This window comes from Microtus oregoni, unplaced genomic scaffold (assembly GCF_018167655.1).
Source record: "Microtus oregoni isolate MIOR12 unplaced genomic scaffold, Mior012 000074F_003, whole genome shotgun sequence".
NCBI lineage: Eukaryota > Metazoa > Chordata > Mammalia > Rodentia > Cricetidae > Microtus > Microtus oregoni.
The window spans coordinates 552,699-579,943 of record NW_024543990.1 but is presented as its reverse complement, the minus strand read 5'-3'; the positions used below and the strand labels follow the sequence as shown (position 1 = coordinate 579,943).

Below are 27,245 nucleotides of genomic sequence, written 5' to 3'. Positions count from 1 at the left end.
CAGAATTAAATACTTAATTTTATAAAACATTTTAGTAGTGAAAAATACAGTAAAGAAAATGGAAAAGTAAATTATAAAGTGTAGAATGCACTAGAAAGTATTAGGACACATAGCAAATGAAGATAATCATAAAATTTAAATATGTTCTCATTTAAATATTAAACTAATTATATAATCTTTGAAGTGTTCTTTCAGACTATTCCAATTTTATTTTCTTTCCCTTTGGTTAGAATCAATGGATGTCAAGAAGGACAATCAAGAGAAAACAACTCATTCAAGTACATCTTCTGTGCAAAGAAGTAGGTTTTTAAGTAATTTATTTAATACATAATTTTTCTTCCTCTTTCAGTGTTATAATGAACTCATGTTGCTTCTGGTATAGTATGTATATACTAACTTCCAATACCTTAGGAATCTTAGTCATAGAAAGGATTAAAAATGTACTGTGATATTTTAACTTTTAATTTATTTAAAGATGAATTGATAAAGATTGCATGAAATTACAATTGTATATTTAAGTGCAAATTTGTCCAATTTTTAATGGTAGAAATTTGTCAATTAAAATTATCAGACTTTTTATATATAAATGAGATTACCTAATCAACTAGGCAATTATATGAATATATTTTCAAGGATCTAGACCATGGCATTTCATTTTAGTAATCAGTGAGTTACTGTTAGAGGTAAATTCTTTTTTTTTTTTGGATAATGCTTGACACATGCAATTATCTAGTGCCAAACAGAACAGGTATGATTTCTGCTTTCTCTGATCTTCAGTAGGTTGGTAGATAGTAAATACCTAACTATAGTTGTAATGAATGCTATGTATGTTGTTCATTAAACTGAGAGATTTCATCTAAGATATTTCCTGCTTATCATCTTCACATAGCATATGAACCCAAGCTTGGCCCTGATAAAAATACATTATAATTCTGATTAACTCCAGAGAAAATCAAGGGGGTTGATAGAGATTATTATATTCCATGTTCCACAATGTGTTAGACCTAATGTATAAATTAGAATGGAGTATAGGCTAATATGAAGAAGAACTCTGTGGATGTGTGTGCACACTAGTCAGATCACACAGTTATGTATGTGCATGCACCTGTCTTTTGAAAAGTTACATCAGTTTCTAGATATCTTCCCCAAGAGAAAATGACCTCAGGTTCTCCTATTCTACTGAGAACATTACACAAAGGCAGAAAAAACTTCAGGCTGACTTTTGGTTGCTGGTTAGGAATACCAACTGTGGTGTTGATGTAGGTGTTAGGTGTGTTAAATCTAAATTAATAAATATTGGATCCATGTGTGTTTCCATTGTGTTAATGGTAGTGATTATCACATGGGAAGCCAAGAACAATTTTGGTAAAGCAAAGTAAGTCTCTGGTATACACTACAGATTGACATTGGCTAACAATATGATAGAAAATGTTTATGCTAATAGAACACTACTGGATAGAAATTGGTAACTCAGATTATAGCCAAGTCAGATACAAATGACGATAGAATATTTACAAATTGTGTAGGAAGATTGAGTTTGAGGTCATCCCAGACTATGTAGCAAGACTTAATCTCAAAGAAAAGTTTTGATCAGATGCATTAAATATTTTCTTTTTTCTTTTTATTATTATTACAAATTTTCACCTCTTCCCCCTCCTTCCATTTCCCTCCCCCTCCCTCTCCAGTCAAAAGAGCAGTCAGGGTTCCCTGCCCTGTGGGAAGTCCAAGGTCCTCCCCCCTCCATCCAGGTCTAGGAAGGTGAGCATCCAAACAGACTAGGTTCCCACAAAGCCAGTACATGGAGTAGAATCAAAAACCAGTGCCTTTGTCCTTGGCTTCTCAGTTAGCCCTCCATGTCAGCCACATTCAGAGAGTCTGGTTTGATCACATGCTCCATCAGTCCCAGTCCAGCTGGCCTTGGTGACCTCCCATTAGATCAGCCCCACCGTCTCAGTGGGTGGGTGCACCCCTCACGGCCCCGACTTCCTTGCTCATGTTCTCTCTCCTTCTGCTCCTCATTTGGACCTTAGGAGCTCAGTCCAGTGCTCCAATGTGGGTCTCTGTCTCTATCTCCATCCATTGCCAGATGAATGTTCTATGGTGATATGCAAGATAGGCATCAGAGTGGCTATAGTATAGGGCCAGTTCAGGCGCCCTCTCCTCAGCTGTTCAAGGAATAAGCTGGGGACATCTCCTAGGACACCTGGGAACCCCTCTAAAGTCCAGTCTCTTGCCAACCCTCAAATGACTCCCTTAATTAAGATATATACTTCCCTTCTCCCATATCCACTCCTCCTCCATCCCAAGTGTCCCATTCCCTCAAGCTGTCTCCATCCTCCCCTTCTCACTTCTCTCTCCCCATCTCCTCTTACCCCCACCCCACCCAGACCCCCAAGCTCTCAATTTTGGCCTGGAAATCTTGTATACTTCCAATATCCAGGAGGATAACTATATGGTTTTTTTGGAGGATATACCTTCCTATTTAGCTTATCTAGGATCATTAATTATAGGCTCAATTTCCTTTATTTATGGCTATAATCCACTAATGAGTGAGTACATACCATATTCATCTTTTTGGGTCTGGGTTACCTCACTCAGGATAATGTTCTCTATTTCTATCCATTTGCATGCAGAATTCAAAATATTTTCTCATTTCACTAAAATCTTCATAGATACTTCTTCAAAGAAAAAGATTAGCTCTCTGAGAAGTATATGACCACAGTCTTTAGTCATTGTTTTCCTTTTTGAGGTGTTATAATCTCAACTAAATCTTAGTCTTTTGTTGTTTGTAATTTATGTTTTATTTTGTTCTTGTTCTTCTATTGCTCTGTTGGATCATGTGGTGTTAGAACTTCAGTTAGAGTTGTAGCACTTCTGATTTTTATGTTAGGAGACCATGGAAATATTTTGACAATTTAGTTGTGGACTTGGATCTCAGTTTTTACTTTGGACAAAGCTAAGTATTTACAACTTTAGGGACAATTTTAACATTAATCTTTTACTGTACACTATTTAGTACTCATAGGCTTTATTTCATTTAATTCTAAACACACATGGTACCATATATACTCATTTTCACATATTTTACATAAGGTAACTGAGGCAGAGAAAGTGAAATGATATGCTCAGGGTTATATAATAAGTCGTAGACCCATACTGAAAACAGGGAGATCTGACTCTGAAGTACATGTTCTTGACACTTTGCTTCATGATTTTCAATACTGTGGGAGTACTCACTTTACGCCATCTAGAAGCAGGATCAAACTGTGATTTTAGATCATTGGCTGAGTTTAATGAAAACTTCTGTAATCTTACATATAACATGTGTATTACATATGCATAGATATGTGAATACTTATAGTATTTTATGGTATACAGGGGATGGCTCATACTGACTTGAAGGAGCTAGTTGTACACATTTTCCTCCAACTTAGTGGTTAATAAGTTTTGTTTGGCATACTGTAGTCAGCCATGGTGTCAATATTTATATTATAGAAATCTACAGATACTTAAAGCAGGTTTTATTATTTGTATTTTCTAGAAAATTGATTGGTAAATAATCTCTATGTTAGATATCTGTGTTATCCTTTGAAGGATGTAATAGTCCTTCCCTTGGGGGAGGTGTATTCCAAGATCCTACTCTGGTAGATGCTTGAAACTGGATAGTAATGGATGCTTTACATATAAATATGTGATAATTGTTTGATTTATAAATAAGACAAAGACACAATAAGAGATTCTTAGCTATTAGCATAAATATCAGGACCCTCAGCATACTACTTTTCTTTCATTGTTAGGAGCTTTTACCTTTTCATTTAATGAAAGAATAGCCTTTTATGGTTTCACTCTGCCATATCTGAATTACCGAGTATCAATATTCTTGCACTTTGTGGCTATTGTTAAGTTGAAATTAAGGTAAGATATTTGGATACTGTCTATTTGTTACTTTAGCAGGCAGCTTGATGACAAGTTGTTGCTAAGTGATTAGCAGGCTGGTTGCATTTGTGGCATAAATCTCTTGAGTGGGATAGAGTGTGACTATGTGAGATTTATCACACTGCTTACAGCAACTGTACAATTTAAAACTTATGAATTATCTCTGGAATTCTCTCTTTAACATTTTGTATTGCAACTGAATAAAAATAGTTGAAATCATACATAAGGGAGGCTGAGGATAAAAAAGTAGCACTGTGTATCAGAAACTGGTAACAGAGATTCACCTAGGGAAGAGAAGTCAAAAATTTATAGTGTTTAACAAGAACATAAAAACTTTCTGTTTGCTTGAAAATTAGACTCTGTATATGAATATGTATTTTGTAGTATTTCTAGTCAGTTTTTCAAGTGTTCTGACGGTCTGGCTAGCTTAATGAAAGTGTTCAATCTAGGAAGAGAGACTTCTTTCTGATAGCACTGTGGCATGTTATAAAGACTCTTGAAAGAGCACAGCAAGAATCTATAGAACATGTATAGCACTAAAATCATCCATTTCAGTGACCACACTGATCAGTGTTTACTGCTCTATTTTAACACCATGTTTTTTTACACTGTGGATGGAAATTTAATACTTGGTTCTCCAGAATTTTCTTTTTGTTAAAATTCTGTTAGAACACATACTAATCACTTTTAGCCCCCCACCCCCACCCCGAAGGCGAAGGCGTAAGTCAAAAACAATCCCACACCAGTTTAGAATTATGATTAATAGAATGGTTATTTATTTAAAGGGGAAAAAACTTACAGATCACCGTCCCAGACAACAGCCCTCTGTGCAATCAGGAAGGGAGTCTAGTCGCCAGAAGCAGAGCAGGAAGTAAGAGAGAGCGAGAAGGGAAGTGGCCGCTTTTTTAAAGGGAGAGAGACCACGCCCCAATGGGCTGGTATCTCAGCGGCTATTGGCTGGAGGAGCGGAAGGACCTCCTGCAACACTCCCCCCCCCCCCAAAAAAAAAAACCAAAGTGCCTTCATATTAATGGAATGGTATAATGTCAACAATATTGATGATCAAATGTATATTTGACACATATACAAATTTTCTAATCTATAAATTTTTCTAGTTGTTTATGGTATCCACACCTTTCTTGCAGTGTAAAGTCTTGAACCTCTACTTCTACTTCACACCCCCAACCCATTCCTTCAAAATCACTCTGCTTTAGTCCACAATTCATTGAGAGGATATGGGTTATCATTTCCATTAGGACCATTATTATTAGGAAGTTGATTTTATTTCTTGCATAACTGAATATAAATTAAGAAGTTTGAACTTGGTTTGTAGAAAGTATTGTTTCCCTTTTTTAATTTTTGAGATTATAATGTAAGTATAACACTTTCCCCTTCCATTTGCACCCATCAGAACCCTCCTATATCCCTCCTTGTTCTATGTACATATTAATTCTTACGCTATTCAGAGAAAAAATCATAACTATATACTCCGAACCTAACCTATTTTATGTTTTTTTTCCAGATTATTTTGACTGGGACAAGTATTTGAAAGAAACTGGTTCTATAAGTGCTCCTTCAGAGTACTTCAGACAGGTATGCCAAAATTCTGTTGAGACTTTATACATTAATGTACAACCTTAGCATGTGGAAGAGTAACTATGTGGTTTCAGGTTTCTGGTAGTATGAGGAGAAAGTAGGATTATGTTTGTGCCACCCAAAACCAAGTGATCTATTTGCAGTTATTTTGCTAGCTATAGTAAGCCCTTAAAATTGCCCATTTAGAGGGAAAGACAAAAATAGCAAATATAACAAACATAATAACTCGTACTGAAAGAGCTCCATGGAACAGATGCTATTTAAGATTGTTAGAATGAGAAGAAAGAAAACATGCAAAACAATTTAAGTATTAAGAGATGGCACAGAGTAGCTGGAATGCAAGGTAGATAGAGCACTGTAGGATCAAGGCTAAAGGTGTGTAAGGTGTTTGAAGTGTGTTGGAAAGTTTAACTTTATCATAGACTTTGATAGGACTTCTAGTTTGTTCATTTCAAGGGGAATAGCTTAATAGGATTCTTATTTTTTAATGTCTTTCAGGATGTATTTTATAGACTATATTTGTATTTTCTCGATATACAGGTGTGTGAGGATAGTGATAACCAGCAAATTTTTTTCTGCATGTCAGTCAAAAGGGAGACTTTTCCTTGAGCCTTGTAACACTGACCTCATTCACCTGCTGTGACTCTACCTAAATAATGTCTCCTAAGTATTCTGGTAACTTAATTTACCATCTGTTTTTCTTACAGTTCATGCATTTTAACACAATGTTGTTTATATATTTAGTCTAAGATTCCACCAACTAATGAATTCCAAGTTGGTATGAAATTGGAAGCCCGTGACCCTCGCAATATTGCTTCAGTGTGCGTTGCTTCTGTTATTGCAACTACTGGTGCCAGATTGCGTTTACGACTGGATGGTACTGACAATAAGAATGATTTTTGGAGACTTGTTGATTCATCAGACATACAGCCTGTTGGGACCTGTGAACAGGAAGGAGATTTACTTCAACCCCCACTGGGTAAGGAGAAAGAAACAGTTCTTGAATATAGTCTTACTAGTAAGCTAAGCTATTTACTAGAGGTGGTTTGAAGTATCCTTTTAAAAATCACTTAGGCCAGCCGGGCAGTGGTGGGGCACACCTTTAATCCTAGCACTTGGGAGGCAGAGACAAGCGGATCTCTGTGACTTTGAGGCCAGGCTGGTCTTGAAGGCGTAAGTCACAAACCATGTTGGGTCCTCCCGCAACATGGTCTACACGAGCTAGTTCCAGGACAGGTTCCAAAGTTGTCTGTAGAGAAGCCCTGTCTCAAACTCAGCACCCACCCCCCTCAAAAAAAAAAAAGCCACTTTGGCCTTCTTACATGTTCATGGCCAGGGAGTCACAGTAGAGGATATATGATGCACTAAGACACTTTCATACATACTGCACAAGTGTGCTAAAAGGCCTCATTTTTTGAGCAAATGTTATAGTAATCTTCAGATTTAAAGCAGCAAAAGAAATTTTCATATACCATGCATGTAAATTTAGAAACTCCTTTAGAAAAGAAGCCATTATACATCATGTGAGTGACACACCTCTTGATAATGTCTATTGAGCCATTCAACACTTTGGGTATGAAGATGAGGATAGGAAGAATGTGAGATTTTACATTCTGAGAGGAGTACAAGAATCAGTACCTCTTAGACATCGAGAGAGTTCTTTCAGTCCTAACCATTAGACACCAAAGAACCTAGTTACTGTTAGGCACAGAAAAAGATGAGAGAATGGAAATTTTAGCAAAGGGCTTAAGTTTAAGCGCACGTAGTGTTTGGTTGGACTATGTTTTTAAAATACAAAATGATTATGACATATTTTAGAAAAAACCTTAAAGAATTGAAGAATATGCATATGATCTGTATATATGACACTCCCACATCAAGAAAATAAGTGTTTAGTTGATTTGGTGATCATTCTTCATTCTAAGTGAATTTCAGATGTTAGTATTCATATTTACAATGTTTAAAATAAAAATTAATGTAAAACTCACAATGAATTTTTCCCTATTAGTAAAGTATTTCCCAAGAACCAATAATACATAATATTGAGAATAATTACTTTAGTATTATCTTTTAAATTTTTGTTAATTAAAATTGATTTAGTTTAAGAACTGGAATGTAGCCCAGTCAGACGAGCACACACTTAACATTCACAAAGAGCTTATTATCGATTCTTATTACCAAACATTGTTTTAAAGTAATTTTAAAGGAGATTCAGTGAAACTTAGTGACAAGGTGCTTGTTTAGCAGTCCCCCTTCATTGGTTTTTTTACCTGTCCAAGATAGGTTTGTTTCAATGTTTTTGGGACTGTATCTCAGTAAAGTAGCTCATGTTGCCCTTGAACTATATTGATCCTCCTGTTACAGTTTCCCAAATGCTGAGATTATAGGTATGTGCCACTACAAAAAAGTTTTTTTTTTTAAATTTTGCCTTGTTTTTATTTCTTTTACACTTATTTAGTGTGTGTGTGGGTGGGTGGCTGTGGTGTGGGTGTATACACACGTGATACAGAACACAAGTGAAGGTCAGAGTACAACTTGGGGAAATCAGTTTTCTTCCTTGTACCATGTGCTTTCTGGGTATCAAACTCAGGTGGTCAGGCCTGACAGTAGGAATTGAGTAACAACCATTCCATGTTTCCACTATCACCATTTTTTTCCTAGTTATATTTTGGGGATTTCAGTAAAAGTTTATTTGATAATGACTTGGTCTATCTTAACATTTTAGCATATGTTGCCTGTTGATAGCTCTGTTGTCGGTGATTCACATGCACCTCTATCTTAGTGAATGAATTCATCAGGGGGTCATAGAAACTTTTTTCCAATTCTAGCATTTTGAGGAGGCAGGTTTTCAGTGAAAATGGTTGCTCCAGAAAACAGACTTAGCAAACTAGTCCCTGCTGTATATGCAAAATGTTGATATAAGTTGGTGAAATTTCTTAACAAGCTTATTTTGGTAACTTCTCTTTTAAATTTAAGATCATGTCTAGTATGTGTAAGAACTGCTAAAGGAAGAGAAGTCTTTTTCCTAATATTTTATAAAAGTTTCAGACATACGCAAAATGTAAAATAATTTTACAATGAGTATCCATAGACTCACTATCTCATTATTTTACTATATTGATTTATTATTTATGTGTTCATCTGTCGTATTTTTATGTATCCCAGAATAGTTGATATTAAATATCCTTCCCTTAAATACTTAAGCATGCATATTGTTAACTAGAATATAGTCATAATTTTTTACCTTTAAAAATTTAAAATAAGATGGCATTTTGTATATGTATATTTGTGAAGTTCAACAGACATGATCTTTTTGAAAGTCAGGGGCTCCAAGAAGAAGGGCTAGAAGCCTTTTGCCACCTTTTCCTATTCTTGTGTGGTTTTTGGTTGTAGAATAAAAGGGTTACTGAACTGCAGTTTGTATCAACTGTATTATTATGGCCTGTCCTCAACATAAGTGTGTTTGTTGGCAAGCCTTATCCAATGGCTGCTCTAAAATGAAAGTTTCTGGTTCTACTTTGACTTTGTTGCCAGATGTCAAAGCAATGGTTGTAGCTACAAGAAGATTCATCTCCTTTTACTCAAGTCCTTAGAAAGTCATTCTCAGAAGATGATATGTGAATGTAACCCATTTTTCTCTATTATCATAGTTTCACAGGTTTTTTTCGTATCTAATTTATAAAACAGGGTACAGAATGAATGTTTCATCATGGCCCATGTTCTTACTACGAACACTAACTGGATCTGAACTGGCACCTGCAGGGTTCTTTAAGAAAGTAAGAAAAGCATTACAAGAAATCTCTGTCCTCTCTCACATGATTTTATTTTCTAATGGGAATGCTTAATACTTTGTCTTTTCTGACATAGAAAAAAGTTGTTTTTTTTTTTTTAAATTGCAGGTTAGCAAATACTTTGTTATGGCAACTGTAACAAAGTGGAGTAATTTATACAGTTAAATATATTTACCCACAGTTTGGAGGCTAGAATAAGAATTAAGGTGCCTTGAAGACTGGTTTATAGTTGACCATCTTCTATTGTCCTTTTATGAACTCTGTGTGTGCACACCTAGTGGGTCTCTTATTATTATTAGGTCTCACCAGTCAAACTGGATTAAGGCTCCATTTTCAAATGTGTTCATATTGGTAATACTTCAACAGAAGTTTGGTATGAACAGACACCATTCATTTCGTAATAGTAACTGAAGTTCTTATGAGTTCATGAATCTGATAGACCCATCACACCCAGAAAGATTCTGTTTTGCTCTGGTTCTTTCTGACCTCTGACTCTTAGAATCTTCCTGCCTTTCTTTTCTGCAATGGTTCCTGAGGCTTGTGGTGGTGGGATGGTGGGATGTGGTTATCCCGTTAATACTTGAGAACATTTATTCTCTGCACAATGACCAGTTGATTAACAGTTTCCTTTATAGTATAGAAGCTTTTTAATTTCATAAAGTCAAAATTGTTGATTGTTGTATTTATCCTGGGTGACTAGAGCCCTATTCAGCAAGTTCTTACCTCAGTCAATATACTCAAGTGTATTCCCTGCCCTTTCTTCTAGAAGTTTTGCAGTTTCAGATCTATCATTGAGATTTTTTTATTCATTTGGCTTGATTTGTGTGAAGATTGAGAGAAAAGGATCAAATTTCATTTTCCACATGTATATAGCTAGATTTCGCAATACAATTTGTTTAAATAGCTACCTTTTCCCTAGTGTATGTTTTTGGTTTCTTTGTCAGGAAACAGGTAGTTAGTTGTAGGTACGTGTAATTATACTTGGGTCCTCAGTGCTCTTCCATTGCTCACCGTGTCTTCTTGTCCTGGTACCATGCTGGTTTTACTACTATGACTCTATAGTGTAACTTGAAATCAGGAATACTGACACCCTCACCAGTGTTGATTTTATTATTCAGGGCTGTTTTGATTATCTAGGGTATTATTTTGGGCTTTCATATAATTTTAAGATTTTATTTCAGTTTATGTAAAAAATATTTTTTTAGACTATTGGTAGAGATTGCACTGAATCTGTAGATTTTTTTTGCTAGGATAACCATTTTTATAATATTAATACTGCCATTTCATATGTATAGGAAGTCTCCCTTTCTTGTGTCATCTTCAATTTTTTCTCCAGTGTTTTCAAAATGTTTTCACTGTATATGGCTAGATTATTTAAACATTAGTTCTAGAGATTCAAGTCTTACTTGAAGGTGTGGACAGCACTTCTGAAGCTTTCTGAATTTCCATGCATGATCTTTCTGTGTCATCATGCTTTTACACAGACTTACTGTTTTGTGACTGACTTCCAGAGCAATTTCTATTTTTATCTCTTCAGAATAAAATATATCTTTGATATTCTGACACTTCTTTCCTGAAAACAGAGAGGAAACTTTTTAAAGTGATACTTCTCTAGAAGCAATATTTAATATTTTTTGTCAGTGAATCTTAAATTTCTGCCATGTGATAGAATATATTTCTTGTGTGAGTGGATGGATCAGGCTAGTTTTGTTTCCTTCTAGATTCTTTGCTTTGCAGGGAAAAAAATAAAAAGTTAAAGGAATAGTTTATTATTTTTAAGAATACCTTTCTTCCTAATGAATATGAAGTCTATGTTTGGTTGCTAAGGATTATAAAAGAACACACTGAAAAGATGGATCTTAATATACCTTATCTGTGAAAAATTTAAAAATGTTTTTGTAGGAACCACCACCACCACCCCTAAATAATTTTAAAGTTGGGATGAAGATTGAAGCTGTCGATAGAAAAAATCCATTTTTGATCTGTCCTGCCACAATTGGAGCTGTCAGAGGAGATCAAATTCATATTACTTTTGATGGATGGAGTGGGACATTTGATTATTGGTGCAAATATGACTCTCGGGACATCTTCCCAGTTGGATGGTGCTGCCTCACAGGAGATGTATTGCAGCCACCAGGAAACATTGGTAAGCTAATTATATATTCTTTTTTTACATCTTATTTTGATGGCAGTGTGTTTAGTAGTGGTGATTTTAGGACTTGGTGACAAATTAGAATGGTAGGTAGACCATTAATAACATTCTATAGTCTAGGTACTAGAGATGATGGAAGTTTCAAATTAGGATAATTAGAATTCTTGAGAACTCCCTACACATCTTATTTTGCAGTTCATGCCAAGTAAGAATATCAGCAAAGCCAAAAGTCACATTAAGAATATTGGAACTGTGTTGTTATAAACCTTGGCTATGTATAGGAGATGGTTATATTTAAAATTGCTTCTGTAATTATTATTCAATTAAAATGTATACTTGAGTTCTGGGGATATACATGGCTCAGTATAGAGTGAATGTCTATTCTCAACACCAAGGCCTTTTTAAAAAACATTTGCACATGATATTTCATTAGGTACATCTCAACCATAATTTTATAAATTGGACATAAGTATTGGAATATATTTTACATGGTTCTGTTTATATTTTAAAGATAAACTGGTACTCTGATATTCTCAAGTAAAATCTATATGCGAGTAAACTTTCTGACTCTGTGGTAGCTGTTGTAGATTTCTTTTCAGTAATTGAAGTTTTTGTCATTTGTAATGGTATTTCTAGATTGAATACTGTGATCATGTAGATGCCTTCTTTCAGAGAAATGAAATGTCTACAAAATATCAAAGCTCTTTGCAACTCATCCAAGGGCTTAAGCAAGCCTGATGTGGTCTTTGAAGTAACACTGCTGAGATATACTGGCCTTGAGTTTAATATAAATTTACTGCTGGAATCAAATGTAAAGATGATTAAAGTTTACCTCACTAAATGTTATCTGCATCATGAAAAAGAAATATAAAATAAGTAGGTAAGGAATATAGTGGAAGTTAGGGACTAGAAAAAGGCTTATAGTTATGTTTTTATTGTAACTGACTGCCCTCGAAGTCTTCTGTGATTTAATACATCCCATTATAGTATAGGAATACTTACCAGTTTATTGCTGCTGTATCTAGCAAGTAAATGTTAGTGGTCAATTTTGGTAAGTGTTTCTATTACACAGATCTATTTATGATACTAAGGCGGTTAATACATGGTATCTGCTCTTACAAAATTTATCTGCAAGTGAAGAGAAATGGACTGAAGGGTATATCTGTTAAAAATTACAAAAATAGAAAAGTATGGTAAATATGGAAATAGCTCAAACTCTGGAGAGAATGATGATTGAGTAAAGAAAATCTTCAGAGAAATATGTGACTGTTGAGAAAGGAGAAGAAATTTGCTATGCAGAATAGAACTGTAGGTAGGTATCACAGGTATAAACTTTGAGTTTACATTGAAAATGGATGAATTTTGCTTAAAACATGGTTGAGTTTGGAATGTGTGAATAAGAATGCTTTTTCCTCGAGTACCATTTTTTCTTCTCCATTTAGCTGCATCCCCAACCATGTGGTGGTTCTGGTTATGATTTTGTGGTGATAGAAATCATACCCAGGACCTCCTTATATGAATCATGCCCGAAGTCCCTTTTGGCTTCTTTCTTTATGTAATAACAAGAAGATATTTGTACATCACTTTGTGCTTTAAACTTTCAGGTTGAAAGAGATTATACTGAATATTCTATTTCCTTGCTTATTTCTCATACTATTATCACTGTGTAGATGATCTCTAATTTAGGATGACTACATTTACAAGTTTTGTCAGTACAATTTAGTGAAAGCAATAAACATTCAGGAGAAACCATACTTGGAATAGTAAAATTTAATAATTTTCTAGTCTAGTAATATGTGATAAAATATTTTATCGTGCTAGGCATTGGCAGTAGACAAAAAGGGGGAAAATGTTCTTCTGGTGTTGGTAGTGGATATATGATTCTGTTGGAGACTGTTCATGTTTTCACAGCTGATGATATTTGAAAAATGCCCATATGTGTCTCTTATATCCATATATACTTTCTGCTTTTTACTTTGAGTACGGTTTTCAATAAATTAATAAGATATCCAGTATTTTATTTTAAAATAGGATTTTTTGTTAAAGTTACATGATTTTACCCAACTATAAGCCAGCATAAATCTTCTGAGCATGTTTTAAGATAAATTAAATTTAAGTTTAAGCTATGATGTTCAGCAGGCAAAGTGTATCAAATGCATTTCAACTATCAAAATGCAATCCCATCATATCTTGAATAACACATATATTCCTTTATAAAATATGTCCCTACAAATTGCAATTTCATTCTACATGCATTCTATCATATGACTATATGTAATTAATTAAATTTTCAGTTTGTTAGATATTGAAATCCTTTAACTTGTATGTATATTATTAGACTAGATGCTATAAGTACTTTTATGTACATATACTTGTGAAGGCGTAAGTCACAAACAATGCCACACCAGTTTGGAATTATGATTAATAGGGTGGTATTTATTTAAAGGGGAAAAAACCTTACAGATCACTGTCCCATGCAACAGCCCTCTATGCAACCAGGAAGGGAGTCTATTCGCCAGCGGAGCAGGAAGTGAAGAGAGAAGAGGAGAGGGAAGTGGCCGCTTTTTTAAAGGGAGAGAGACCACGCCCCCATGGGCTGGTATCTCAGCAGCTATAGGCTGGAGGAGTGGGAGGACCTCCCGCAACATACTTGCATTTTTCCATATTTCATACAATAATTTGCTGACATAGAGAATATGTTTTTTTTGAGAATATGTTTTTAAGCTAGTAAATTGTCTTTCTCCTGAAAGACAACTCATACTTGTATTTATTATCCTAATAATTAGGTAAAATATTGCCACGCACCGCACCCCCGTGTCTGTGCTCTGTGCACTGGCACCCAGTTACCGAGCTTCGGGCAAGGGGCAGAAGGATAAAATACACAAACACAGACAGAAAGACAGCGACACGGGTCATCCTTGAATTTCCCAAGAATGCCCCCTTTATTGGGTTCAGGGGCAGATTATATAGAGATAGCCACGCCCCAGCCAAACCCACCAGAAACCACTCTCTTGCCATCAGGAACTCCTGAAGGTCTCGTGCTCAGAGCAGCTGTAGGCACTCAGATCAGGGGATTACAAGAAATTCAGGATCTGGGGTCTCACTGCTCCCAACAAATATTTTTCTCCATCCTGTCCAACCTCGGGGGAAAGATGTTTCTAAATTCATTATTTTCACATTTTTCTTCTTTAACTTATTTTACAGACCAACCAGTTTCCTCTTCCTTCTCTCTTTCTGTCCCCCCCTCCCCCCCCATACACACTCCCATTTTCCACCCTCCTCATACACTCCTCAGTTTCTATTCAGAAAGGGGCAGGTCTCCCATGGGCTTCAACAAAAGTATGGCACATTAAATTGAGGCAGGACTGAGCTTTTCACCTTACATCGAGGCAGTGCCTGGTAATCTGGCATGGGGAACATGTTACCAAAAGGCAGCTAAATGCCAGAAGGTTCTGCTTCCACTGTTAGAAGTCTTACAAAGAGACCAAGCTACAGGATTATCACACACATGCAGAGGGCCTAGGTCAGTCCCATTCAGGCTCCCTGACTGTTGATCCAACTTCCATGTGCTCCTGCAATCTCAGGTCAGCTGTCTCTATATGATCCCCAATCATGACCCCTCTGGCTGGTACAATCCCTCCTCCCTTTCTTCCACAAGAATAGGAGCTCAGGACAGTGCTTGTTTGTTAATCTCTGCCTCTGCTTCTGTAAGTTACTGGATAAAGTGTCTCTGATAGCAATAAAGGAAATCACCAGTCTGCTTACAGTAGATGGCCAGTTCAGGTGCCCTCTCCACCATTGCTAGGAGTCATCCTTGTGGGTTTCTGGAGGTTTTCCTGGCACCAGGTTTCTCCCTAACCCCAATATGGCCCGCCCATCAAGACCTCTCTTTTGTTATTCTCCCCCTCCATCCTGCTTCCAACCTGACTCCAGCATCCAGCCCACCCAAGCCTCTTCCTCTCTTTCCCATTCCCTCCTTCCCCTAACCTCTACCTCCAGTACCCAGGAGATCTTTTCTACTTCCCCTTCCCAGGGAAATCCATGTGCCTCTCTTTGGGCCCTCCTTGTTACCTAGCCTCTCTGGGGCTGTGGATTATAGGTTGGTTATCCTATGCTTTACTCCTAATAACATCTGTGATTGAGTACATACCATGTTTATCGTTCTGGATCTGGGTTACCTCCCTCACTCAGAATTATTTTTTTCTAGTTACATCCATCTGCCTGCAAATTTCATGAGGTCATTTTTTTTTACAGCTGAGTAATATTACCATTGTATAAATGTACAACATTTTCCTTATCCATTCTTTGGTTGAGGGGCATCTAGTTTGTTTCCAGGTTCAGGCTATTACGAATAATGCTGCTATGAACATAGTCAAGCATGTATCCTTTGGGTATGTGGCCAAAATTGGTATAACTGGGTCATGAGGTATATTGATTCCCAGTTTCCTAAGAAACCCCCATACTGATTTCCAAAGTGGCTGTACAAGTTTGCAGTTCCACCAGTAGTGGAGGAGTGTTCCCCTTATATCCTTTCCAGCATAAGTTGTCATCAGTATTTTTGCATTTTTCATTCCATAATTTGCTAGGGAGTTTAAAGCTTTTCTTTCTATATGTTTTGTTTATTAATACTCCTTTATAATTTGTCTACTAATATGCCTTTTCTCATTTTTCATCTTAGAATACTATTTTTTTTACTAGTTTGTTTCGTTTATTGCATAACTTAGAGAGATGGCTCAGTGGTTAAGAGCACTGCTGCTCTTCCAAAGGTCCTGAGTTCAATTCCCAGAAGCCACATGATGGCTCACAGCCATCTGTAATGAGATCTGGTGCCCTCTTGAGGAAGAGACCTGGTCAGTCATCCCCATCAATTTAGACCATGAAACCTAATATGCACAAGTTCAACAGAATGGCCATATACAGGCAGCTCATGCATGCTTCAGCATTGCCAGGGCATAAATTTCATTCATTCATTCATTTCTTCATTCAAATCCATGTCCCCCAAATAAAAATATTTTCCTCAGTCATTTGATTTTTAATATGATAGTCTTTTTTTCAACTAAAAATTTTTACTGGTCTTACTATTTTTCAACTAAAAATTACTTTTTTTCAACTAAAAATTTTTAAGGTCTTACTATTTTCAAAAGGCATAAATGATATTAAGTTAATCATATTTCATAAATTAAAAATTTATATTCTCAGTGTTTCTTAAATATACTAGAAGTGTCTTTCAACTTATAAACCATTTCTTTTTATAGCACTGAAAACTTTTGAAAAATAACCACTAAACGCAATATAGTTGCAGTGTTTTAGAAAAGTACAGTGAAACATGAATGCTATTTAATTTGGAGAATAGTAATAAAGTTTAATTTTCTTTACAGCTTATTCCATTTTTTTTAAACTCCAAACTCTTCTAGGATCAGAAAATAGTGGAGTTTTCAATTGGTCTTCGCAGGGGTACATAAGTCTGTATTTTTTTCTTATTTATCCACATTTTCTTTTCCAGGCTCTTGTTATGACCCTGTGCTCTTTTAAAGTTCTTTGCAATGTCACAGCTGATTAAATTTCTTTCTAAGACTGTCAATACAGGGTATCTAGTGAAAAAAAAGAAAAAGCAGAGTTGCATATGTATTGCTATGTTCGTAGCAACTTGGAGGAGACTATCACATAAGTAAAAACAAGGCTTATTGCAGGTTTTCTTTCAACAATTTTATCTTGCTGTTTTCTTTTTTCATTTTCTCTTTCATCTTCTTTGTAAATCTCAGTTTCCTTTAGATTATTTATATACTGATAGAAATTTAATGATTCCTTATAAACTATTTATTTTTCTCATATTGCCCTTTCCATGTTTCCAGCATGTTGTAGGAGTTTATCACCAGCCATTAATACAGGAAGGAACAAACAAGATATTTTAGTATTCCTTTCTGTTTTTGGATGAGGATATACATTTGTCATTTGAGACATTCAGAAGAATAAGATACTGCTTTAAAAAGTGCACCAGGGGCTAGAAAAATGGCTCAGTGGTTAAGAGCACTGATTGCTCTTCTAGAGGACTTGGGTTTTATTCCCAGCACCTTTATATCAGCTCACCACCTTCTGAAACTCCAGTCCCAGTGTACCTGACATCCTCAGGTCTGCTGAGAACACTATGCATGGCATACACATTATGCAGAGACATACATGTAGACACAATATACACAAACATTAAAAATTTTTGCCACAGTAATTTTCCTAAGATTATGAAATTATTCAGTCTTTAAGAAATAGTTTTATTGTATATGTTTTACTTTGCTTTAACAATTCTTAAGTACTTTAAACATAAGCTATGTAAATTAAATTTGAACCTAATTTCCAAGACATTGAATTTTTAAAATTTATCTATGTATTTATATACTATTGATTGTAATAATGATCTTCAGTTGTATGAAGTTGTCTTTCCCAATGATTCTTTAATCAATTATAATATATTCATTTCCTTCAACTGTTTGTGTTTTCCTTGATTTATTTAAGGGATTTGTTCATTTTCTATTTAAGTGCTTCCATCATGTTCATAAGAGTGAATTTAAGGTCATCTTCTTGTATGTCCACTGTTTTGGAATATCTAGGACTTGCTGTAGTAGGATAGCCGGGCTCTGGTGATGCCATATTGTCCTGGGTTGTTGATTGTGTTCTTATGGTGGCCCTACTGGGTTTGGGTGCTGATTTTTGAGTTTATCCTTTGTTGGATGGGTGCTTTTTGGATATTTTTCCCACTTGCTTTCTGTTTCCTCTCCGGTCGTCTGGCCTGAGTGATGAGTTGTAACATTAGAGACTAGCAAGAAGAGCAAAAAGCAAACTTTCACAACATTTGGGTCCAAAGTTACAGTATCTCTAAGGTATGGAAGAATTCCTTCTGTCCAAGAGGAATTGTAGAGGAAGGGCAAACCTAAATTCAGCATGGTGTAGCTATGCCTTGCTTTTTCATTTGTATCATCCCTAAGGTTAAAGTAAAAGAAAAATGAAGTAGATATTAACCATAATTATCTTTGTATTATTTACTATTTCTTTGAATGTTTATTCTATGCTTTCAAGCAGGAGTGCATAAATAACTTAGTTTTTTTAACTAAAAATATAATGTAGTAGATTTTGGTATCTAAATTTGATCCTCTAAAATGTCTAACTGATTCTTTATGTAGTCTTTTCTTATTTTGGAACAGTAGCATTTAGCATTTTCTCAACTGTTTCAAAGTTTGTGTCTTGGGAAGTATTTTATATCTTTAATTTGCAAATAAGAAACAAGCTTTATTTTCTCCTTCTTTACTACTCCCTACACACCAAAACCATATAAATCATGGCTGCCGATTTCTTTGTTCAAAGGATTATATATTTTCTACAACTTACACTTTACCTCTCTAAATTTCAAACTTAAGATTTTGTACATTTTAAAACATTTCTTTATCAACTTTATTATTGTAGAACTGTGTGTGTTTAGTTCAAAACTACATAAAGTAGCTTTCTGTCAGGTGATCAGACAATGGTAGTGTACATATAATGAAGGCTATAAAGCGTTCAAGATAGATTTGATCATATTGGCTGACATTCAAATACTCATTTAGATTTTTGCTCTTAATATGCTTTATAATACAGTATAAGCTAATATAATTAGTACATTGAACATTCTTTTCGTTAGGTATGAATTAAATTGCTAGAGGTGCTATCAACCCAAAAAGGCTTGAAATCTAAAACATGATATTTTCTGTCTTATATGAACAGCTTGGATCAAGTGTTTGACTTGTGTGAAAGAGGAAGCTGTTAGAGTGCAAAGAAGTAACTTGTGGTGAATAAAGAGGCTTTTTTTCTGATGTAAATATTTCTTGCTAAGTATTATGCTAATTACAAGCAATGGCTACACTTTTAAATCTTCCTTGGTTCTGTGCTATGATATATTTTAGGAGGGTTCTCTTAAGGCTATTAAAAATGCCTTGGTTAAAGGAACATGCAGTTCAGCAGGGATAACTTTCTCGACAGACACAATGGATTGATAGTTAGATTTTGTGTGTCTTTTCATTTCTTTCCAAATTCTCTGACCCAGGGTAACCTTTGGTCCTTCTTGGAAGGCGAAAATGAAGGGAGTTTGAGCAGGTGACTGATGATCCCTGTCTCAACAGCTCACAGACAATATACAAATTACATTACCAGCCCCCTTTATCTACTCCCTTCACTCCTCCCTCCTTAAATCAACAATGCAAATAGCTCCATCCCCATTTGCTAGAAATTCAGGCTTGCTCAGGCAACATGGGCTTTGTTGTTGAGTCCTTTTCTCTAGAAATTCAATTTTAATCCTGGTTAGGAAGAGTAAGACTATGAAGTGGAACCTAAGTCACTTTAATGGTAAATCCAGCCGCAGCTTGTCATTCTGGGGTCTTTATAAAGGTAGGAATTGTTTTTATATTGTAACTAAAATCTGGGTAAAGAAATCTATTGTCTGCTTTGTTAGTTTTTATTAAAGACTTTAGTTAGACGGTCCTGTTTTAAATATTATTTATTGAAACTTTTAGCACTATTATTTGAATAGTCACTTACAAAAGTTGTTTTTAAAAGGCTTTGGGAAAAATTCAGTCTTTGCTTATTTCTACCATAAAAATGCTTGTATTTTTTAAAAGCAAGGAACAATCTGATTATAAGTAATATTTAGTTATTTAGAATACTAGTTTATAATAAAAGTATTCTAATTTTTTCTTAAGTTTTAGGAATATAACCATAAATAATTTTCCACTGATGTTGAATGAGATATACTAAAAAAATATGCTATGGTAATATAAATAACATTCTGCTGATTATTTTAAAACATTTAAATTTTTTATGAAAATTATTCCAATGCCTGCTGTGATTATTTTGAACAGTACAGTGGAAGTCAATGTTAGAAATTGTTCAGGAGGAAAAAAGATACTATGTTTTAAAATTCAAGTGATTTTTAAAAGGTTATATTGCTAGGTGAATTTCAAATTGACCTAAAACCGCTTCTTTTGTGTATGTGCAATTTCTTCTGAAAATATTAAAGATTATAGATATTGTGCTTTTTTTAATACTGTCAGGTATATATTAGTAGCAGTTGTGAAATAAAATAGTCACCATGGAAAGTATTCCCCCAGAGAACTGAAGGGAATAAGTTACAATGTTTCTATGGTTCACAAGCAGAAAGCACATACACCTTTAAAATATGTCTCTAAAGCCCTTCTAAATTCTGGTTGTGATTTCTTGCTTATTGATTTTTTTTTTGCTTCTTTACTAGGCTGAATATTTATGAGACACAACTATATAACAGGATTGAAAAATCATGTAAATGTTGTTAGATTTAGTTTTATTTCAGTATAGAATTATGCCAAGGGGAAAAGAAGCTCTTGTTTTTGTTTTTCAAAGACAAGATCTGTAATATAGGCTGGGTCTGAGCTCACAGCAGCTTTTCTGCCTCCCTCTCCCAAGTGTTGGGATTACAGGCCTCAATAACCATTCTAGTTTTTCCCTTCTATAACCTTTAAAAATAACTTAAATCCATAAGCCCAGTTTTGAAATAGGATTAAGTCAAAGCTGTAGATAGAGCCTTTAAATATTGTTGAATTTTGGCTTAGTTAGCTAGGCATAATGTTTAAAAGCTCTTAAAAATGGCATGTTATTGCTTCTCAAATGACAATGCTATCTATATTTGACACTTTCCAAAGTAAAGTCATTTAGATGAATCCTTAGTTTTCTGAATGTGTCATTTCCTTTTATATAAGCGTCACTTTTTATTGTGTGTCTAGGTAGTTTTGATACTGGAAAATGTATTGTTGATTCCTAGAGAGAAATCTATTTGAGTTCTCAAAGAGACTCAGGAAGGATGATGGAGGAGGTAAGGTCTAGACTTGTTGATATTATTAGGGTCTTAGAATGTGGGTGATAAATAAATGGGCAGTTAGTGTAAATCTTCAGATCAGAATTGAGAAATTGATGCAAGACCCACCAAGTTTTAAAATAAAAACCTGGAACAGTTACTACTAAATTTTAAAAACATTATTTTCCTTTGTAGCTATTTCTTTTTTTCTTGTAGTAGTTTGTAAATATTAATAAATATTTGATAGATGGCTGAAATATAATAGAGAATACCGACTCTTGTAAATAGAGATAACATTGTGTTTGTAGAATTCAACTACCTGGACAACAAAGAGGTCTTTTCCTTTATAGAATGCCAAGTCAGACTGTTTGAATGACTTCTACCTAACACAATCAGTCTACAATTGAATTCTGAAATTGCTCAAGACTGAGCAGTAGATTACTGTGTATCAGTTTTGAAGACTCTAAAGATCACTGCTGACATGCACTGAAACTATAGACAGTCATCCCTCAGTATACTGAGGGAATTGGTTCCATGGCCTCTAGACATAGCAAAATACGAGTATGCCCAAATCCTATATAAAATGGTGGAATGTTTGTATATAACCTATTTATACCATCCTTTATATTTTAAATCATCAATAGAATACAAACCTGGTCCAAAATAAGTGCTTCATAAATAGTTATCATTTAAGAAATAATGACAAAAGTTTGTATATATTAAGTAGTGGTACAAATTTTTTTTTCTCAGTGTTATCTGTCCATTGGTGATCAGATCTACAGATTTACTATAGGGCCAGCTATATGACTACTTAAATGCAATGTTATGCTTTATCAAATAATTTTTCTTTAGAATAGCTAATTCTGTTATTTATAGAAGTGGCTGGATTGTTTATCTTTTTGATACATTTTGCACTCTAAATTACAAATTGGTATTTATCACAGAACATTCAGAAAATAAGATAACAGTGGTCAGAGGATAATCTAAAATTGTATATATTCTTTCCTTTTAGAAGTAATGATTGCTAATATTTTAGTATATAAGCTTTAGAATATTTTAATTATACTTGGAATATTAATTGCCAGTACTCATGACCAGTTGGAGACATCTTACAGAGCATGTATTGTATTGTTGTCATGTGTATAGAGTTATAGTGACTTGATTCTATTTGCTTAGATAATCTGTTATTATTATCATTAGTAGATAAACTTTCTCTAAGAAATATTAAAGAAGCAAGAAATTTGTCATCAAGTACTATCCAAATATTTGGTGCAGGTTTTTAACTTTAATGTATAGTCAAAATATAAAATTGAAAACACATTTGTTTTTACTCAAAGTAATTACTTTGATGTCAAACAAAATAAACCTTTATATCAATATGAAGAAAACCTAAACATTGTCTTACTGAGAGCACATTGGTGCTTATTTCCAACACTACTTTAAATTGTATTCCTTTGATGTTTGCATGTAAGCTTCCTCAAATTTGAATTCTGTACTTTTTTAAATCCTTTGGATTTTTAGTGTTTTATATTATAATATCATTTTTATCTCAGATTTTACTACTTTGTGGCTTCTTTGTTTTGGTTAGCTTAAAGGTTTATCAGTTTTATTTGTTTTTCAAAAAAGCAAATATTTATTGTTTTGGGGTTTCCATTTCATTAACTTTAGGGCTAGTCATTTTCCCTTCTAGGAATTTTTAGTTTGACTGTTTTTACTTTCCTAAGATCTTTAGATACATCATTAGGTTATTTAATTTGATATCTGATTTTATTGTAGGCACTCTTAGCTGTGTGTATTTGTAAGTGTATGTGTGTCATCTCTATTAGCCAAACAATTTTAGAATTAATAACGTTTACTATGTAAATTATAGATTTTCTACAAAGGAAATTGTCATGGCATAATTAGTGAAATATCAGTTTTTAAACTGGACATAGACTCAATTTACCTGGCAGATTATCTTTACACACAATATTAAAATTGTATGAATTATGCCACCAGGTAACTAGAAGCTGTATATCATATGAGAATGAATTTCTTTTTATGATGACACTGTATTAGAATGTATAAATTATTATTAGAAGCTTTAATATTTGGTATGCATACAGGAACCTAATGTGTTCTAGCTTTTAAGTGAACATAATTTTCTTCACTTTATTTCTCAAAAAAGCTGAAAGGAAACCAAGGAGCAAAGCAGTGACTAAACCTTGGAAAGATGGAGCCACAGCTTTGGAAAGTGAAGAAGCAGCTTCAGGTGATTGACTTTTTCTTCTACACCAATCTGCAAAATGATTCCTCTACATTGAATAATAGTGTAGTGTTTTCGGAAGGAAAAGCTCTTTTCTGTTTTAAGAAAAGTAGACCAATGTAAAATTGCTAGGAATTTTCGCTGTGATAAGTCGGTGGTGCTTGGTATTTAATGAAAGCCTACTTTTGAAAAAAATTAGACTATTTCCTGACTATCTGAAATTCAAATGTACCTAAAATTCCATTTAAGGTTAAAATATTTTTAGTTTTTTTTTAATGCTTTTCTTTGAAAATTTCATATAATTTATTTTAATCATATACTTTCCCTGCCCCCTATTCCTCCAGGAGCTTCCCTTACCTCCCTATCCACCTAAATTCCTGTTTTTTACACTATTAAAAAAGAGTGAGCAGTCAGGTCTTCGGATTGGAGAGGGAGGGGGAGAGGAGTGGGAGGAGGGGGAGGGAAATGGGAGGCTGGGAGGAGGAAAAAGAAGTTAGAATTAAGAAGTTAAAATTTTTTATCAAAATAAATATAGAATAAAAAAAGAGAGCGTGAAGCATATAGAAATGGGAATCTGATATGTGTTTTCAGACTATTCTTGAACATGGGGCCTGCCTTGGAATGATACCTAGTACCATTCCAGTGAACAAATCTGATCTCTTATCTAGCAGTTCTCAATTATAAATTGCTTCTTGGCTAGGGCCGGGACTTTGTTCCCACTTCACCTGTGCCACTCTCGGATTTGATCAGGTTTGAACTTGTGTAAGTAAGTATTATACATTCTGTTGCAGTATTTCTCTGTTCCTTTCTGCTTCTGCCCTGTTAGGTCTTGAAAACCCTGTCTCCTTGAAGACTTCTACCTGTAACATGAGGGCCTGTTTGTTGGGATTTTTGTCCCACCTGGTCTCCCAGCCATTTAGTCCCAGAGAAAAATCATACAGAGATCTCTATGTTATAAAACTGATTGGCTTATTAGCTCAGTTTTTTTAACTCTTGTAGCTTATATTAGCCCATTATTCTTATTTACGTTAGCCATGTGGCTCAGTACCTTTTTCACCCAGGCAGATTACATTGTCCTTTTTCCGTGGTCTGGGCAGGACTGGGAGGAATGGGCTTCCTCCTTCCCAGAATTCTCCTGTTCTCATTGCCCCACCTCTACTTTCTGTCTGGTTGACCCACCTATACTTTCTACCTGGCCTATCAGCATTTATTTAAAACATAATTGACAAAATACAGACAATTCTCCCATACCATCTACCATCTCTGGTTCTTACAATCTTTTTTGTCCTCACTTCTACATAGATCCTTGAGCCTTGACAGTAGGGGTTTAGACATCCCATGTAAGGTTGAGTATTTCAAACTCTCACTTTCTTAAGATGGTCCACTTGTAGGTTTCTATGTTAATTACCATACATTACATAAAGCTTTTCTGACAACGTTTGAGGGATGCACAGATCAGATGAATATGTCATTAGAAATCATTTTATTATATTTAGCAGAATAATAATGGTAGATTTTCCCCTTAGGACCCAAGACATATCTAGTCACAGGTTATTGGTCTCATTGGCATGAGATGATCCTTCAGTCCAATGAAAAAACTGGTCCATTCCATAACATTCTTGCTACTATTGTACCAGTAAGCATACCTTGAGGGCAGATGGTTATCAGAGCTCAGAGGGTTCATAGCTCTATGAGGTTGATGGTTTCTTTTTTCTGCTGGCAGTGTCTATAGATATGAACCCTAGATAGTAAGGGTGACGCTTTCAGTTGAGTACCGGCTGGTTTCTCTATGTACCTTGACATCAATATGTAGTGTGTTCAGCAATTTAAAACTACCTTGAAATTCTTGTCAAGTTGTAGAAGGTTATTAATAGCATAGGCAATGGCCTCTCATGTTAGGGATTTGGTCTATGAGAAACCTTTGGCCACTACCTCAAAAAGAAGTTCCATGTACTAGGGTTTTTATTGGTAGCATATGTTGTCAAGTTGGCTTCTTGTCCCTCCATTAAATATTATCATTTCACTTAAACTCCATTGATTTCAAATTTTTATTTATTAAGATTTTCTTTGCCTGTATCTCTTTTTTTTGCAGAACTTCTATCTGTTTGCTAGATTTTGTATTATAGTTGTTGAGTATCTCATCCTATCCCTGAACTGCCTGGCTGAATTTATTTACATATTCATTTAAATCCATTTTGAGGTCATTAATCATCTGTAAAAGTAGAGTTTTGAATCCTTTGTCCTGTAGTTTTACCATTTCAACATCTTGGATTAGGTTATATGGTAGTTGGAAATTTTACACACATACACATTCATATCTGTGTGTGTGTGTGTGTGTGTGTGTGTGTGTGTGTGTGTGTGTGAATGTGTTTCACAAAAGCATGTAGGTACAGAGACAGAAATGGGCATTGGATACTCAGCAGCTACAGTTACAGATAGTTGTGAGCCTCTTGATGTGACTCTTGGAAACTTAACTCAGGTTCTATGGAAGGGAAGCAGAAAATACTTTGAATTGCTGACCCATTTTTTTCGGCCCAATGAGAGTTTATTATTTATTTATTTATTTATATTTTTTTTGCTGATTTTTATTGAGCTCTACATTTTTCTCTGCTCCCCTCCCCACTTCAATCCTACCCCAAGGTCCCCATGCTCCCAATTTACTCAGGAGATCTTGTCTTCTTCTACTTCCCATGTAGGTTAGATCTATGTAAGTCTCTCTTAGTGTCCTCATTGTTATCTAAGTTCTCTGGAATTGATGTTTGTGGGCTGGTTTTCTTTGCTTTATGTTTAAAAACCACCTATGAGTGAGTACATATGATAATTGTTTTTCTGTGTCTGGGTTACCTCACTCAAAATAATGTTTTCTAGCTCCATCCATTTTCCTGCATAATTCAAGATATCTTTATAGTTTTAAGATAGTATAATGGAATATGTAAGCTCATACAGAGATGGCCTTTAAGCTTCATATAAAGTGGAGGGTTGGAACATTCGTTGAATGGAACAATGAGATGGAGGTGGAAACTTAAATAAAAAAAAAACATTTTACATAGTGATGTAACAGGTGACTATACTTAGAAACCGTCTGCAACAGCCATTCCTTCACACCATATCCAGCTCATGTAGCTGTGTGATGAGATTGTTTTTTAATGTTATTTGGTTTGTTATTTTTTGTCTTTGAAGTATACAAATAATGTGACAGACACAGAGACCATATGTATCTTTCGGAATGTTTACTGTGTAGCTCCTTACAAAACAAAATTGCCAACCTCTTGTGACTCAGAGGCAGGAGCTGACTCATTGCTCAGGAATGATATAGGAAGGGACACTTAATTTAGAAGTATTGGTGGAGATGGACATTTGTGTAAGGTGTAGAGCCAGAAGAAACATAATGGATTGAATGACAATACAAAGAACTATGGGTAAACTTTGTAACAAGAGTGTAAAACTTGATGAGTTCATGTGAAACAACAGATAGCAAATAAGGGAGTTGAAGGGTGGGCAAGGGGACACTGTTGTCCTGGAGATAAAAGAGTTCCAGAAATTGACAGGAATAACCATTCCCAGGACCTTAGCTGGACTCTTTATTGAAAATGTCAATGTGAAGCTCTATGCTGGTCTAATCCTGAAAATCATGACAGGGAGACAGTGTAAAAAAAATGTAATGTGAGTAATATGTAA

General features: G+C 34.9%; 1 protein-coding gene across 1 annotated transcript in view; it reads left to right on the top strand.

The window, feature by feature from the left end:
• The window catches only part of LOC121441245 (sex comb on midleg-like protein 2), an 88,813-nt gene that overhangs the window by 1,830 nt on the left and 59,738 nt on the right, over positions 1-27,245 (top strand). The window contains exons 2-5 of the mRNA XM_041642401.1: positions 5,459-5,529; positions 6,277-6,511; positions 9,220-9,308; positions 11,226-11,469. Of these exons, the coding sequence (XP_041498335.1) occupies positions 5,459-5,529; positions 6,277-6,511; positions 9,220-9,308; positions 11,226-11,469 (639 nt within the window). The remainder of the gene's footprint in view (positions 1-5,458; positions 5,530-6,276; positions 6,512-9,219; positions 9,309-11,225; positions 11,470-27,245) is intronic.